Source organism: Megalopta genalis, chromosome 5 (assembly GCF_051020955.1).
Source record: "Megalopta genalis isolate 19385.01 chromosome 5, iyMegGena1_principal, whole genome shotgun sequence".
NCBI classification, from domain to species: Eukaryota; Metazoa; Arthropoda; class Insecta; order Hymenoptera; family Halictidae; genus Megalopta; species Megalopta genalis.
The window spans coordinates 16,204,221-16,221,221 of record NC_135017.1 but is presented as its reverse complement, the minus strand read 5'-3'; the positions used below and the strand labels follow the sequence as shown (position 1 = coordinate 16,221,221).

General features: G+C 36.0%; 4 protein-coding genes across 9 annotated transcripts; 2 read left to right on the top strand and 2 right to left on the bottom strand.

Annotated features, from left to right (window-relative positions):
• Positions 1-821: 821 nt before the first annotated feature.
• Positions 822-7,500, top strand: LOC117227453 (WD repeat-containing protein 48). Of its 2 annotated transcripts, none has more exons than XM_033482712.2 (12): positions 822-991; positions 1,428-1,644; positions 1,770-1,982; positions 2,057-2,352; positions 2,432-2,617; positions 2,701-3,018; positions 3,109-3,211; positions 3,288-3,453; positions 3,559-3,750; positions 3,815-4,061; positions 4,162-4,281; positions 4,359-7,500. In XM_033482712.2, the coding sequence occupies exons 1-11, from the start codon at positions 944-946 to the stop codon at positions 4,222-4,224; spliced, it is 2,049 nt and encodes a 682-aa protein (XP_033338603.1). In that variant the 5' UTR covers positions 822-943; the 3' UTR covers positions 4,225-4,281; positions 4,359-7,500. The 2 variants fall into 2 exon arrangements, with proteins under 2 accessions (XP_033338603.1, XP_033338602.1); XM_033482711.2 differs by having other exon boundaries at positions 4,162-4,286.
• Positions 7,489-8,762, bottom strand: LOC117227458 (haloacid dehalogenase-like hydrolase domain-containing protein 2). The gene is made up of 4 exons (XM_033482722.2): positions 8,622-8,762; positions 8,113-8,412; positions 7,812-8,022; positions 7,489-7,719 (listed from the first exon to the last, which is right to left on the bottom strand). The coding sequence occupies exons 1-4, from the start codon at positions 8,714-8,716 to the stop codon at positions 7,552-7,554; spliced, it is 774 nt and encodes a 257-aa protein (XP_033338613.1). The 5' UTR covers positions 8,717-8,762; the 3' UTR covers positions 7,489-7,551.
• Positions 8,763-8,921: 159 nt separating this feature from the next.
• LOC117227454 (uncharacterized) lies at positions 8,922-11,865 on the top strand. 2 transcript variants are annotated; one of them, XM_076521972.1, is made up of 7 exons: positions 8,922-9,061; positions 9,274-9,366; positions 9,647-9,772; positions 9,863-10,050; positions 10,127-11,121; positions 11,200-11,441; positions 11,525-11,865. In XM_076521972.1, exons 2-7 carry the CDS (start codon positions 9,355-9,357, stop codon positions 11,567-11,569), a joined length of 1,608 nt encoding a protein of 535 aa, XP_076378087.1. In that variant the 5' UTR covers positions 8,922-9,061; positions 9,274-9,354; the 3' UTR covers positions 11,570-11,865. The 2 variants fall into 2 exon arrangements, with proteins under 2 accessions (XP_076378087.1, XP_033338604.2); XM_033482713.2 differs by having other exon boundaries at positions 9,439-9,772.
• LOC117227456 (transmembrane protein 135) lies at positions 11,561-15,850 on the bottom strand. Of its 4 annotated transcripts, XM_076521985.1 has the most exons (10): positions 15,698-15,847; positions 14,571-15,455; positions 14,196-14,326; positions 13,932-14,058; positions 13,598-13,752; positions 13,271-13,526; positions 13,008-13,175; positions 12,608-12,748; positions 12,314-12,480; positions 11,561-12,234 (listed from the first exon to the last, which is right to left on the bottom strand). In XM_076521985.1, the coding sequence occupies exons 2-10, from the start codon at positions 14,715-14,717 to the stop codon at positions 12,120-12,122; spliced, it is 1,407 nt and encodes a 468-aa protein (XP_076378100.1). In that variant the 5' UTR covers positions 14,718-15,455; positions 15,698-15,847; the 3' UTR covers positions 11,561-12,119. The 4 variants fall into 4 exon arrangements, with proteins under 4 accessions (XP_076378100.1, XP_033338609.2, XP_033338610.2 ...); XM_033482718.2 differs by having other exon boundaries at positions 14,571-15,850; XM_033482719.2 differs by having other exon boundaries at positions 13,932-14,055; positions 14,571-15,849.
• Between the last annotated feature and the right edge of the window lie 1,151 nt (positions 15,851-17,001).

Here is a 17,001-nt window from a genome sequence, read left to right as displayed (position 1 = left end):
TGATGTATATCTTTATCGTACTCACCTTTTCAATCGACATTAAAAGAGTGAAAGCAAAAACGGCAATAAGATATTTCAGTCGAAATAGCAAAATATAAATGCAATGTATGTACAAATGTGCATACACATGTGAATATACATGTACATACATTATGTACTTACTTATGACGTGTTCACTTACAGGCAATTTGCAATTGTAATTATGCATTCTGGATCCGATACGTGGATGTATCGAGACGCAAGACGCAACACATTCATTATTTTTGATTGGCCGCGCAATGCAGCCGTTACTATAGCCCACAAGACGCGCATCTCGTTCGGCTATTGGCCACAAGCATCGACTACAGAATTATTGAAATGTACATACCGACTTCACCCGACTTTCGAAAACTCATAGACTCGCGCATATACATAATTCGCGGCGGAGACCGCGCGTATCACTACAGAAATCGTAATCAGCCCGTGATAACGTGATTATCTACCGGCGCAGAGGAGCCACAGTGTTTCAGCATAACGCCAAGCAACGGCATACGTCTCGGTATTCTATTCGTAATCATAACAATGGAGTCGGAAGGTTGTCGGACGCTCGAGAAACGTGATGTAACGTTGTACGTGTAACGTATTCTCGAGCGTATTGACACCGGCATTGAAACAAGTACCGAATGTCTGTAGTTCGTTCGTTATGAGCGTGAATGAACAACCGCCATCAGAAATTGCTTGACAGCTGTTCAACGTCTGACCGTGATGCGCGTTGACTTATTTTTTCCGAGATTCAAAAGCGCAGCCGTACGCACCGTTCGTACGAGCTCGTGATCGCAAGTGATTTACGATGAAACTGGTGTGTGGTCGCGACGCGTCGCAACGTGGATCAGCCCCAGCATAATCGTTCGATCTGAATGTTTTCCTCAATTATCATTGTGCTCGAGGAACAATTTGCGGTGTAATGGCAGCTCATAAGACGGGCGGGCAGAGCGCCCGAAAGAAAGTCCAGGTGCATGTCCTAAATATTTTATTTTCTCTAGCAAAATTTATCGTCTTCCAGTCTTGCTTCTTTCTTTCTTTTCTCCCTTCCTTCCTTCCTTCCTTCCTTCTTTCCTTCTCTCCTTCTTTCCTTTCTTTCTCATTTTCTTTGTCCTTTTCTTTTTTCTTCATACTTCTTTTTCAGTTTGTTTGTTATTATCTCTCATATGAATCAAATCAACTGTTCTCCAATTCCATTTGCAGAAAAGTTATGTCATATTTTTACCTGCATATTTACAACCTTATTTGGTAATGTTTATAAATCGCAATTAGTACAACCATACAAGAGGGTAAAAAATGAGATATAAAAAATGTCTAACCAACGTAGGACTTAAAAGCTATCCTTTCGATGTAAAATCCATTAAAAAATTTTAATTCTAATGTTTCTTACTCATTTATCGATAAAGGTGTCCATGGTTATAAGAGACGAAGTGGAGAAGAGACACAGAGCTGGAATCAACTCCTTACAATACGACCCAGCTTTGCATAGGCTTTATTCCGCGGGTAGAGATAGTATTATAAGAATATGGAATTGCAAAAATATGAAGGACCCATATATTCAATCGATGGAACATCATACAGATTGGGTGAATGATATAGTATTATGTTGTGGTGGCAAAAATCGTACGTATTATTTAGTTGTACCAAAGTAAACTAATTCTGTTTACTCTTCCACTCTTAAGAAGGAGTTGATTTATACTTTAATTACTTTGAATGAATAAAAGATCAATAAATTTATTCCTTTACAGTGATATCAGCCAGCTCTGATACAACAGTAAAGGTATGGAATGCGCATAAAGGCTTTTGCATGTCCACGTTAAGGACACACAAGGACTATGTGAAAGCTTTAGCTTATGCTAAAGATAGAGAGCAAGTGGCTAGTGCAGGTTTAGATAAACTGATCTTCCTGTGGGACGTTAATACATTGACTGCCCTTACAGCTAGCAACAACACAGTAACAAGTAACCATATGGTTATTAAGTAGTCATTTATTGCCGCGATTTTATTAGTTTTTAATTAACAATGTTGTTTACAGCATCGTCGCTTAGCGGAAACAAAGATTCAATATACAGTCTTGCCATGAATCAGACTGGAACAGTTATAGTAAGCGGAAGCACAGAAAAAGTTTTGAGAGTGTGGGATCCGAGACACTGTAACAAATTGATGAAACTTCGTGGTCACACGGATAATATTAAAGCTTTAGTATTAAATAGAGATGGAAGCGAGTGTTTGTCGGCAAGTTCCGACGGAACTATTAAACTTTGGTCGTTAGGACAGCAAAGATGTATTCAAACTTTTCGAGTACACACAGAAGGTGTTTGGGCTTTATTGGTAATTTTCATTAACCTTTTCGCGTAATAAATTTTATGAGGTTAGTACGTTCTCTAAACTCACAATAAGATTTTTTCAGGCAACAGATTCCTTCAGCCATGTGTTATCAGGGGGAAGGGATAAAAGAGTTGTAATGACTGAATTAAGTTATCCCGAAAGGTATACCGTTATATGTGAAGAGCAAGCACCTATACTAAAGATGGTTATGATGCCTGACCAGTCTAGCATTTGGGTGGCAACCAGCGAATCGACTATAAATAATTGGGTAACAAATTTTCATACTCTGCACGTGCAACATGAATTTTTTTAACGATACGAGTAACTAAGTGTTGTAATACTTTGTAATAGACTATAAGTCAAAAAGATTGGCAGGACTCAGGAATTGGTGATTACTGCGACTCAGCTACCGGAGTGTCTTCAAATGTTTTACGTAACACGGAACCTGCACAAAGAATATTGGGTGGACCCGCGATAAGGCATTGTCATGTTTTAAACGATCGTAGACACGTTTTGACGAAAGATACAGAAGAGAATGTAGCCTTGTACGATGTATTAAAGGCGTGCAAAGTTGAAGATTTAGGAAAAGTAGACTTTGAACAGGAAATAAAGAAAAGAAATAAAATGGTATACGTTCCGAATTGGTTCAATGTCGATCTTAAAACAGGAGTAAGCATTTCTATCGTTTGCTAGGACAGTTCAAATTGAGAGAACTGTAACACGTAATTAGTAATCTTGCATGCTTGTTTATTCTTGTAGATGTTAACCATTCATTTAGGTCAAGATGAAAACGACTGTTTTTCTGCATGGGTCTCTGCAAAGGAAACTGGCCTCGCTGAAAATGATGCTGTTGATCAAAAAGGTAACATTCTTTCTAGAAGTAGGAATATTGTCATTTCTGTGTGTGTTTTTCCCTTAAAGAAGATTTTCTATTTCAGTGAATTATGGAAATCTTTTGCTGCAAGCTTTACTCGAACATTGGTGGAGACCGTTGCATGCTGATGATGAGAATGAAGGTAGTAGTAACGATGGTAATGGTCCTATACATACGAGGGGAGGAAATCCATACTTTTCAGTACCTAGTCACACACCTCTTATATTTAGGTATACGTTAGTTAATAAGATATCATTCACTGAATTCGAACATAATTTGTATCGTTAACAATATATGTATATGTATATATATATATAAATCTTTTTACATCGTAGCGAAGTGGGAGGAAAAACTTTGTATAGGTTACTAGTTAGAGATGCTGCAGGAGAAACAGAAGGAGGATTATTAAATGAAACTGTACCAGCGTGGGTGGTCAATATTGTTGTGGATAAGAATCTTCCACAATTTATTAAAATACCTTTTTACCTCCTTCCACATGCCACATCTGGTGTAAAGAGTTTGAAGAAGTATGTAACTATTGGCGTAAACATAATAAAGTTTTCTTATATTCCTGTGTTTTTATCTTTCAAGGGATCGTTTAATCGCCAACGATTTTATACAAATTCGTAAGGTGGCGGAGCATGTTTGCGACAAGGTGCTTGGTGCAGGAAGTGATTCAGGATCAGTAGCAGGCACTGGAAATACAGTTTCTGGTGGTTCTCCGGCTGGGGATAGAGCAAATACGGATTCGAACGCTGATAATTCTTCGCTGGCCGAAGAAAAGGTGGAAATTCTATGTAACGATCAGGTTTTGGATCTTTCTATGGATTTAAGAACGGTAAATGTTCGAGTAATCATTTGACTTCCAATTGAAATAATCTTTAGTATTGTTATAATAATCAATTTCTTTTCTACAAAATTTTTGTTTGTATTTTTAGGTAAGGCATTTAATTTGGAAGAGTTCGGCAGACTTGACGTTTCATTACCGGCCTGTCAAATAGTTACGACTGAGTACATCAGAACAGGAATCTCTAAAGTGTGCCTGGTTTTTCACTATGGTAAGGTAAGTATGTGTTTATTATTAGTTAGTTAGGTATCGAGACAATTATTCTCTATAAGAAAAATCGAATTTTAGAGTAACTGGAGAGATATGGAGTAGTTGTAGAGTCTGGCACTTTACGTTACCTCCTTTTCATGAGATGTTCGATCGACTTTTAACGGATGGTTCGTTGAACGTCACATCGGACGATGAATTAAAGCCAAGTAACATACAGAGTACTTGATACTGAATGCGCTCAGAGGCAATAATGTGTGGAAGTATTAGCATGAGTTGCTCATGTTTGTATATTTATGTCCTGAGGCCAAACTTATCCCTGAAATGCGGTGGAATGCTGATTTCAGTTAGGTCTGCTTTTAGAGATATATATATATATAATATGTTTCTTTTGTACCTGGGTGTATAGTATTACATGCTTATGTCGTCAGCCATTTATTGTCTTCCCATTTCAAAAGTATCGGCGAGGAAGGTTAAGCACAAAATCGAGGGGCAGATCCTATTATGGCCCAGGAAATCTTAATTTCGTTTTTTGTGTAAACGCCATCGTATTCACACAATGCTTCTCAAATTTTTCTGTGTTACTACCATGTAGACGTATCTCGTAATTTATAGCTATTAGTATATTTAATTTTTTGATTCAAATGAATAAAACAGATAGAGAAATTCATTATGTATTTATTAAACAAACAAATAAAATGAAATTAATATTTGTCAATAGTACTCCACACGCCTGCCTTGTTATGGTAAAGAAAGAAGCAAACTATTATAGGAAGAAGAAAATGTCAATTTACTATTAATCAAATTACATTTAAACAGCCAAATTAACAGTTCTCAATATTTCCTGTCAGTAACATAGGAAAGAAACAATCTAATATACCTGTCTTCGTTACAATATGGTCAAATTCTGTCTCTAGTGGAACTTCCATTAATTAAATTTGTATTTACAAAATATATAAAAATGTTTCATAAGAAAAGAAAAGTTTAAGTATGATATATAGTTGTCGAATAAACAGATATAGCTATATTGACAGAATTTGATCTTGGAAGACAATCTGTGACAGATAAAAGAGAAGAAGAATGAAGAGTACGTAGTTGATCTTTTGTTAAAAAAATATTCACTTTACTAGAATTCAACAAATTGTGTACATAATGAATGCGAGTGTAGGTAATGTTCCCTAATTATGGTGATGGGCTGTGTAAATAAAATTCTATCGAAAACTAAAGCTTTTACACCAGTTCCATGTAATTGGGATAAACGCTTGACTTTTCTATTCAAAAGAAAAAGAATGAATGTGTGAGCGAGTGAGTGTGTCTCTGTGTGTGCGTGCGCGCGCGCGTGAGAGAGAGAGAGAGAGAGAGAGAGAGAGAGAGAAAAGAAGAGAAATATACTGTTCTTTATTGATACGGCCCTAAATGTTATAATTTTTGTGTTATCGAAATGACATAGAAACAAATAGAAACTATTCCATTGTTACATTATAATATGCCGCGTACCGCAAGTTTACCTTTTTGCTCAGCTTTTGTTATAGGTGTTTTATAATATAATGATATGGTTTATTGCCGCTTATTTTTCTTCTACAGTCAGTGAATTACGAATCTGTTAGACATCTCCGATTCAGTTCTTCTCTCGAGCCAATGACAACGTTAATTATGTGAACATGTGGCTACCAAAAAAAAATTTGTACATTTTATAGTTAAGTTTGATTCATGTCTTTATGTTTGTAAATTAAGCATTCTATGTATGTTTTTTTTTCATTTAATTAATTCATTTTAACTGAAATATGTATTTTCATAAAAAAAGCAAACAAAAAGATAGAAGACGAATGACCCTCGTTAACGCGACAGGAAATGAACATGTGCCTGATCATAGATTATAAGTTGTAGAGGGCATTTCAATTAATGAGCTGATGCGTACCGGTCCTTATTGAAATAATATCAATTGTAAGTTATATCGTTGCGATGCATAATCATAGAAAATATTTTGCGAAAAGTGACCAGCATTTTGAATTATATATTTATAATGTTCATTCGTAAATGTTAACCATGTTTTATTTTTCTAATGTCAAACGCAACGCGAATGTATTGTATTTTTTAAGCATTAACTGGAAATGAGTAAAGTCATTTTGCTCGATTGTGCAAAATGCGTCGAAGAAAAGTAAAGTTATTTTGTTTGCATTGTAATTACAAATTTTTGCCTATTATTTTAGCTGATTCGATAGAGAATCGTGAAGATTTTCATTCTACCGTTTATAGCTGTTTCACGCGCATAGGTAATATTATGTTACTTTTAGATACAAGTCATGCATTTCATACAGTATTCATAAAAATTATAACTGAGCCTTCCTCATTAAAGAAATAACATTGTTCATTGATGGAAGTATTAATGTATAACGTTTAAACGAAAGAACAAAGAGAAACTTGCGACTACTCTGTTGAGATGCGAATTTAAACTTGTGAAATCAAAACTAATTGTACACCCCTCGCATCTTTTTAGTGACGGACATTGAACATGTTTCGAATGCGAAAAGTTTGTCGGTCCTTGCATACAGAACGAAACGATTGCAGAATGGTGCCAAATTTTATACCGATGGAAATTCTTGCAGTGCACCAATTCCTCCTTTTAAAGCAAGACAAAAAGGATCTGTTTCTGTGAACATGCTCTTAATAATAATAACTTATTAAATACGGTAGTTATAATATACTTGTATTATCTAAGGCCACGTATTTGTAGCAATTCAGATTTACAACGATTATTTTTTCCTGTCTTTTAGAAGGAGATAAGTATTTTAGAAAAATATCGTCTCTCGTCTAGAAAGATCTGGATTCGATAAGAATGATTTCTAATTTATAAATCATAATTTATAAAGTGTATTATCACCTAACAGTAGATGAAATTTTCTACAACTTTTTTACAGCTGAGATCACCCGATGAGACGATATCCGTTGAAAATTCCAAATATCCTCTGTTTTCATCTACTTGTCATTACAATATACGTATGTAGTATGCAAGAGGATAGTATTATAAAAGTTATTTTGTCGGTAATATTAATAGAACAGAAGTAAATTTGTATGTTATATGTTTCATATCATAACGGGGTTTCTTTGTAATTACCATCTGCTTTCTATTTTGAAACTGCTATATCGTGAAACTACTCCAGATCATGTATACACCATTGTGGGATTATTAATATTTAAATAAAACATCTAATTTAATACAGAATATTCATTTATTCTACACTTATCATTGTTCAAATAATGATTCTCGCGATTCCTAATCCTTCTCCTCCAAAATATATGACACAGCTTCCATAAAGGAGCTGCATATTTTCATGGGTGGTGGTATAATTGTATTTTCATCTCCTTCTCTATACTTTCCTGTCTGCACCAAAAGACCCCTGATACCAATAGTTTGCGCTCCAGCTACGTCATCTTTGACGTCCTAAATCAATAAACATTTCTGTTAATATCTTATCATCGATAGAGGTGGTATCATAAACATTACAGTATCACATGTATATGTAAATTCTTTACATCGCCGATCATAATAGCTTCCTCCGGAGGTACACCGGCTAATGCTGCTTTAAAAAATTCCGCGGTTGGTTTGCCGACAACTTCAGCTTTAACATTGGCGGAATATTCTAAACCAGAAATGAATGCACCCGGTCCTAAAGCCAAACCGTCCGGCCGTTTATAATATCTGCCTTTATGAATTGCTATGAGCGGAGCACCATCTAACAACAATCTAATCTTACAAATTTATTTAGTAGTATTATATTAATGCAAAATGTAATAGCGATCATGTGTTGTGTGACAAAAAATAATCAAAGCATACCTAAAAGCTTTGTTTAATTCCTCGTAGTGGAATTTATCCGGTGCTAATCCAACTACCACCGCGTTTGCTTTCTGATCATTTTTTATTAAACCATCGAAATCTTCATTGGCTGCGGGATCGATCAACAACAGTGGATTCAATTTTCTTTCAATGATTAAATTCTTTGCGGCAGCTAAAGAGCTGAAGATTTCCTCTTTCTGTATATCGAAACCAAGGCTGTTTAATCGTTTGTGTAGACAGTTACCGGACTCTTTCGTTGTATTTGTAACGAATTTCAATGGTATATTAGCACTTCTAAGCCTGTTTTGAAAATTCATAGCATGATTGCTGTTTCTTTTTTTCAACTTGTAACAAACAACATTTAATCATCTTAACGAATACAAAATATTCTATTCTATTTAAATATCTGTGCCCCGATGCGATTACGATTACCTATATTACGTATATCGCGCCAATAAAAGGAATATCGGCGCAATAGAGTGAAATGTACATATAAAGAGAAGAACAACCTGGTTAAGGCTTCCACAGCGCCAGGAATCACTGTGCTATCAATATGCAGAGTACCACTAAGATCTATCAATACCATTCGTATTTGTCTGGTCATATTTTAGAATATTTTTAACGCGTTTGTTAAGCTCTTCTCCTCGCGCGTTCCACTTTACTTAACTGTAAAGTTTACAGTTCTAGGTTCTGTCAGTCTCTCAAGCTTCGAGCCCGTGTGGATCTGCGACTGTAACCGACACTTCTGTTGCTTCCGTAACGTAACCTAGCCTCGTACGTGTGTGTTCAATACACGTACATGCACGTATATTCTTCAACCGATCAACACAGCGCAACGTCTGTTCAGTTAAATTAAGCAACAAGACGCGTATGATTGTAATTGCACGTGGTTTACTATGGCGCTTTCCCTAAAACTGGAAAGTGGGAAACAAGTTCCATGGTTTTCACTGTAAGTGCACGTACATCATAAAAACAGTGACGATCCTCGTCTAACGCGATAACTATCGGGTGGTATTACCTGATATTGTTACATTAATTAAGTACACGTGCTTAGGCAATTGTATTTTTATTTACATGAAATGCTTTGGAAATTTTATAGAGATCTTCGACGAAAAATAAACCGTAAAAATATTACTTACCGTTATCTCTTTCTATGTTTAGAATCGAATGGCACCAAGTGTATCAGCAAGTATATTCAAACAACAAAACTGAGCAAACCAAGGCATATGAAACTCTATTAGCATGGAAAGCAAGGTAATAATAGCAGCGAATACTTTGCTAAAATAGTCTGGAATAGTAATCGTATATTAACAGAATGAACTTTAGGATGCCAAAATTGCCGGTAGGCGTGGACTGTACCCTCTCTATCATGCAAGTCTGTCTTAGAGATCTTGAATGGACTCCTAGGATACATAACGGGGAATTGCAGATTAGTTATGAAAATGATTTATGTTTAATGTATTCAACTACGATAATGAGATTCTTAAATCATATCGCTAACATAGGGCACACGAAGCAAACATCCTTGTTTCAGATTGCAAAGCAGCTAAATATCCCAGAATGGATTGTGAACTTGAGACACGATACTGCTCACGGGCACGAGTTGCCGTCCATCGGTGTGTTAAGAATAGCTATAAATATATTATTAACATGGCTACATGTAAGTCTATCTCTTTACGTACTTTGTATATTTTTGTAAATCTATATAGAGAATTGTATTACCATTTGACCAATTGTATTATACTTAAAGGAAGAATATTGGGCAGCCGAAGCCAACAGATTGGAAGAGTGTATTGTCATGGAGGAGTCTGTGAAAGAAGCTCAAGAAAATGAAGAAATTCAAGAATTTAGCGATTTAATTGAACTTTGGACTTCCGTTAGTTTATACATTCATGCTGGATACCATTTAGTAGGGGATATTCCAGATTCTGAATTGGTGTAAGTATAAAAACTCTTGTCCATAAAGAATTCATAATATGCTATAACTATTAAATAAATAAATTGTTTTGAATAGGGAAACTTTAAAAGATCTCCATTCGTATGTCATCTCTCTGTTTGAGCAACAAGGTAACGAGAACGTAGAGAACTATAACAATGGTTATGAAAAACTGGCTACCGATGATATAAGAACAGGCGAAGAATATACATTAGAGACCGCTAGAATGGTTCTTTTATCTGAGATTTCTAGATATTTCAGTAAAAAATCCGATCCTAGTAAAAAGGATGTAGTTTGCGATGAACTCTTTAAATCGGAAGCTTTCTTACCAAATAAAGATGTTTTATTTATTTTCATACAAGAAAATACTGAAAATGAATTAAAAAATGACATTTTGCCATCGGATATGTTGAAATTCTGGAAAGATATTATATTTCTATTATACGAGAACAGAATGATGGAGACTTTGATCATGGGTTTACTTGGATTAATAAACGATCAAGAAGTAGATAAACATAAGAGATTATTCGCTTCGCTATGGATAAGTTCGATAGCCTATGGTTTTGTGAAATTAGATATTGCTCACTGTATATCACGTACTTTAGAGTACAAGTTTGATTTGACTGGGAAAAGATTACCGCCAAGAGCATTTAAAATGAAGGTGATGGAAGAAACTGAAAATGCTTATCCACACTTGAAACATGTTTTATGGTTCAATTTATCTGGTGCGGTATTGCCAATTTTAACCGATCTGAACTTTGTTTCGAAACTTTTGTTAAATGCAAATGAATACTCTATTACATTTATATCACCTATCTTGGAATTAATATGTCCCAAGATAGATGCTACGAAAAAACAGATGTTGCTGAATTTGGTGAAAATTTATGCAGAGAGACGAACAACCGTCGGTGAAAGTTCCAACAAGGATTACACAGCTTTCACTGTAGAGGACGTTCAGACTTTACATAAACGTCATGCACCAAACGTAATTGAAAAAAGCAAATCCAAAAGCATAACGTCTCATTTTTTCACGGATCAAAGAGTGCGAAATAGTCAATGGAAATCTATGTTCGGTAGGCGTGTAGTTTGCTTTTATTGAATAAATAAGTAAACGATGATGATGATGATGATGATTGAAATATTTTATTTAGGTAATTACGAATGGGCAGTATGTCCAATTGGTTTACTTCCATGGCAAGTAGATTCCATGAAAATCCTAAAACCGTTGAGGACTGTCTCACACCGATACATTTCGATCTCGGAGTCCGAAATTATACCCGGAGTTTTAGATAGCAAGGATCTCAAAAAGGAAAGTCAAATTAACTGGGACAACGTTTTAAGAAAAAAGAAACGTCTAAAAAGAAAGCATGAACAAAGAAGTACAGATGTCATGGTAAATAAGGCGCTGGAAATTGCTAGGAAACAAAAATAGTGCATCGTGTTTTATCGCATTTTATATACATATTATAATTTTAGCTGTTACTATTTGTTGAAAGTATAAAAACACGGAAAGAAGGATAACTCAACAATTTATTTTTACACTGTAATAAGTTATACAATTCTATAAAAATGTCTTAATATAAAAGTTTCATATTAACTGCAATATACAACATTGTATACATCGAACATATTTTACAGTTCACCCTGTAAATGCTTTTACAAATATTTACAACGCAAGAGAATATGTATACTACACATTAGTATTCCAAAATACCTATATTTAAAAAAATTTTCATTTTGCGTATACTCTACTTACACAAGTGTACAGAAATTATATATTAAGTTGTCATAAAATATACATGTATTTACAACATAGAGATTTATCGTAGTTTAAGAATTCTGACTTATCACATACTACAGAACCCTGATATCAATAGTACCCTTGTGTTATAAAATGATCATTTGGCGTATAATAAGTAGGCTTGCAATGTTGCAAATATGAACCAATTAAATTCGTACATCCCTTTGGTGTTTGGCCTGTTCAGTGTACGTGTTCCAAATAGTATTATAGTATATGATAGATATTCAAAATAAAGACTTGACAGATTCTTCTTGGAAAATAAATATAATATTAAAATATATAAGCCCTTTTATTGCTGGTATTGGTTCTCACAAGCACCTTTTCTAAATGTTTACTAGTTTCTAAACCAAATTGATCTATTGGTATTCGAGACATGTTTGCTATTCTAAAAGAAGAAAAAAAGAAAGAACACAGGAAATAAGATAATATATTATACAAAGTACACGTACTACCATATTCATTACCTATCTCCGGATATGTTGCATAAGAATTTCCAATAAGATGGACGCAAATTTTGTGGTTCAATGATCGCTACATGGAAGAGTACCGCTGTACTAAAACAGTACAGGAAAATCACAAACCATTTCACCTCGGGTACTATTTGCTTTTCCACAAGATCATTCCAGAGTAACTAAAAAAAGAAAAAAAAGCAACATCGTACAAAATAAAATAATAAAATAAAATGAAATAGATATCTATGTATACGATGAAGTCAACAAATGCTTCAAGCGACAGTATCATTTGTCCAACACAAGTACCTGCAATGCTTTCCACATAAAGTATAATGCTATGGTATTACCACCGTAAGACATGAATGCTAGACCACTTATGAATCCAGCTGGAAACGCGTAATGGGAAGAATCTTTCTGGAAAAGTCTCCTCAATGAACAAGACAATAGCTAGAACAAAAATTACACTAAATACAACGTCCATCAGTGAGTTATAATCATACGGATGGTTGAAACTAGTTTTAAATTTACATATATTATATACGATCAAGTATAACACATTGATGTACAGGGTAAGTTAACGAGAACTTGATTCGAAACGTTTCTGTGTTGTACAACAATCTGTACCTATTGGGAACGAATTATATTTGATAATATATATATATATATATCACATGAAACGTTTGAAGGTAATAAAATATTTTCGTACCTTATAAAGGCCTGAGAAACCACCTAAGAACACAGCCAAGTTGAGGTTGCTTCTCTTGAACATTATAGATTTGATCGACTGTGGTCTTTTAAGTATCTTTTGAAATTGTAATACCAAATTGAGTCCTAATTGAACACTAAGACCATAACTAAAGCATTTCATACCACCCTGCAAACGAGAATAATTATTGTTAGCATTCTTAGAAATCGCAACATTCGTAAGTACAATGGCAATACAATGTTTCATCCATGTAGAATACATACCACCAGCGTGTAACGAAGACAACTATGAGAATGTGGACAGGACGCGTGTTTCCCTAGATCTTTCAGATTTTCGATAATCTTCTTGTATGTTGCGAGAGACTTTAGGAATATATTCTTTTTGAGTGACTTTTTAGGTTTTTTATTCTTTTTCTTTGAACTCCTCATATTAGACTCATCGGTAGAACATTTTAACGTGGGAGATTGTAAGGTGTTTTTTTTAATGTAATCAATACCTTCGTATTTTCCAATAACAAATCTGACAAAGATTTGAAATGATTTTTAAACTATTTCAAAATTATGCAAGTGGTACAAAATTGCAGTAAGTACCTAAATATTTTATACACCGAATCGTGTTTATTCGATTTCGAACGGAAATAATAAAGCAATAATGCCACACTGGTAGAAAAAATATATGTATCTCCCCTAGGAATAGAAGAATAATATCCTCTGGCTTGACCCATTCTAAACAATGTTTCTGTAGCCTAAAAAGAATGAATATAAAAGATAATTTTTTAATTTAGCCCAATTATTGTATTCCTGATAATTCCTATGATGCAGAATAGGAAATTTTGTATATATATAATTTAACCATGTTAAATAATACGAACCATTAAGAGGCTCTGCACGCATTACATTATAATATTAAGTCCAGTTTACTCACAATGTTAGATACGTATAAACATAGCAATGTACGTCTGGATGGTCTTTCAACGAAAATAGCTGTTAAACTGGATAAAAACGATGGTAGAAAAGATACCGTCAGAAAGTTAAAGTTTCTAAGCAGCCTTCTGAAATACGTAAAATTGATGAAGATAATGTGATTCTTTATCGACATGATTTAATAGATTTCATTGTAAATAATTAATTAGCCATAGTATATTGTCTGCAAGTCATACCTAAAAAAATTGGCATTGACTTTTCGTACCTCAGGAAGCAAATGAACATAGGATAGGAAAAGGCGCTCCACGAGAGAAAAGCTACAGATTGTAGCGTATCTGTGAATGTTTTCCTGACATCTTTCCTAGATGGGAATTTCCCCCTCAATAACAGTGCGACCTAGGAAAAAGATGTAAATGAAATATGTACGAAAGAAAAATATTTGAAAACTTGACACGGAATACATTTGTACCTCGAATGAAAAAAAAAAAAGAAAAAAAATGTGATTCGTTCGATTACCAAGTCCCTAGTATAACGCAGACAATTTAAAAAATGTTGTTGACACGACTATTGTAAACGTAAATCTATCAACGAGAGAAAATACGAAATTCAAAAGATAAAAGTAAACCGATGATGAACGTACTAAATAAACGGTGGAGTATATCCTGAGGCTTTCTTGAAGTGCGTGCAAACCGAGCCCGGTCGTCGCGGTGAAACAGGAGTTTGTCCATGGGTGACAATAGTCCTTGCAGGACGCGTTCAGGACGAACTTGCTGAGTTGAGCGGGCATTATACGATAAACTATAAACGATGAATGGCTTTCACACTTTCTATCCAATCACAGAATACGAATCAGTTGTTCTCGCGACGCATCAAAGGAAAATTGTTCGATGACACTTTTCCGATCACAGTCTATCGATTCCGTTATGCGATAGCAGCGTACGTATCGTCGATCTCATTTTCTCGTCTCCATCTGGTGATCACGTCGATTATACATATACATTACGCAACGCAAACCGAGAAGGCTGACGATACTGGTTAACACCAATGGATTACTGTTTGTGTTTATCGACGCGAACAACCGTGAAACCGGATTAGATAAACGTGTTTTCGGCGTTGAACTTTGGCTTGTCCAGCATTGATCGTAAACAATGCTTTCAGTCTTGTCGAAGCAGTCACTCTCGCTTCAACGTACCGTGAATGCGTGTGGAGATGAACTGAGATTTCAGACTTGACTCGATGGAGGTTGAGGTTGAGGTTGAGGTTGAGGTTGACGTTCACGTCGAGATCAGTAGGAGATTTTGAGACCTTGAGGTGCGAGTGAGCCGTGCCGTGCGGCTGTACCGCGCCGACTAAACTGGACTTGACCAGACACTGGATTAAACTGTGTCGTCGATGTTGTGTCGTCGTTGTCACTGTCAGACGACCTTAAACCTTTCGCATCTGAATGACTAGCCGTGGATCAGGTGCGTAGCATCCCGCGATTCATTACATTGCATTACATCGAGTCGCGTCGATGGTCCTAGAGCTAGATGGCATAAGGCATCGAGAATGATAAGTAATGAAACGCTTGTGTGCACTGACGATGACAAAACAACACAGTTTGAGAGCAGAGGATCGCACGACACGACGCGACGCGAGGCACGGACCGTTCCCCTCTCACCTCTTGGAATCAGAATGATGTCTAAAGCATAGAATCTGAGTGCACACGCACTTGAAATGAAACGAAAGATGAAAGTGACAACGGAATGGCGTGTATACTGTACTTGCATTAGAAACATAATGTGGTGTACACTCGTACGCTCGAAAGTTGAAACGACCGGTGCGGTGCGGGGGCAAGTACGTCCCACGCTCGTTGTTCAAGCATTGTCACTGATATTATTGTGGAATCTGGGACACGTTAATTTTTTTTTTCCTCTGATTCAGCTAAAAAAAAAAGAAAAATGTATATAATTATTTATTGAAACGGAAATAATTATTATACATGCTAATGGATTCAGATATAAAAACACATGCTAATACGAATGTTCTTTGAACTTGCTAATAAATATCGGAATAGTAAAGTCATGTTTATTAACGCGCTGTATAAAATTTTCTCCAAGAAAGACAAGGAAAGATTTAGATTACTTTTCGGTTGACTTAATAAATTTGTATTGCTAGGTTATAATGGGTTACTTTGAATTGAAAATTCCTAGTTTGATTACATCTCCGATTCTAGATACGTGTTTGTATAAATTGTAAGAGGATATAATTGATGTATTTGATATGATGCACACACATTTGATTATTATATAGTTTAATAGCTAATTAGTATTATCATTAATACCTCCTCCCAAACGTCATCTCAAGCCGCGCAATGACAAGATTTAAGGGGGGGGGGGTGTCACAAGGCGCGGGGGAGGGGGGGGGGGGGGGTGCCGAGCGAGGGGGAGGGGGGGGGGTCGCCGCGCATGCGGCGTTGTGGGGGGGGTTTCACGCGAAAAACGCGCGCTGGGGGGGCGCCGCAAGGGGCATGGGGGGGCGCGCCGCGCAAAGGCGAGGGGAATGGGGGGCGCGCCGCGCGAAAGGCAAGGGGAATGGGGGGCGCGCCGCGCGAAATGGCGAGGGCGGAGGGGGGGCGCGCCGCGCGAGGCTCGTGGGGTGGAGAGAAACGCGCGAGGGTCGTGGGGTGGGGAGAAACGCGCGCAAAATGCACTCCTTGATTCTTCTATATCACAGTTCGTTATTCTTTTGTTTATATTCATGGGTCTTATTTCTATGTAAATTTATTGAAAATAAAATAAATATTCTCAATTGTCATAACATTGATTTACTATTTCTTCTTACCTATATCACTATCCGATGTGAATATGAAATTATCCATTGTTGGAGGAAAATAAAATAAGTAACCTAAAATAGTAACAATTGTGAAGCCACCGGTGGCCACTAACCCGCCACCTGTCTATGGAAATTGGAATTGTACCATTTTCATAATCAATGGTTACGCAATTTCTTTTACCGGCCTTATGTTCCTTGTGTCAAGTTCATAATTCTCTATATTCGTTTGACATAACCGTTATCGATGCTGTGTTGGG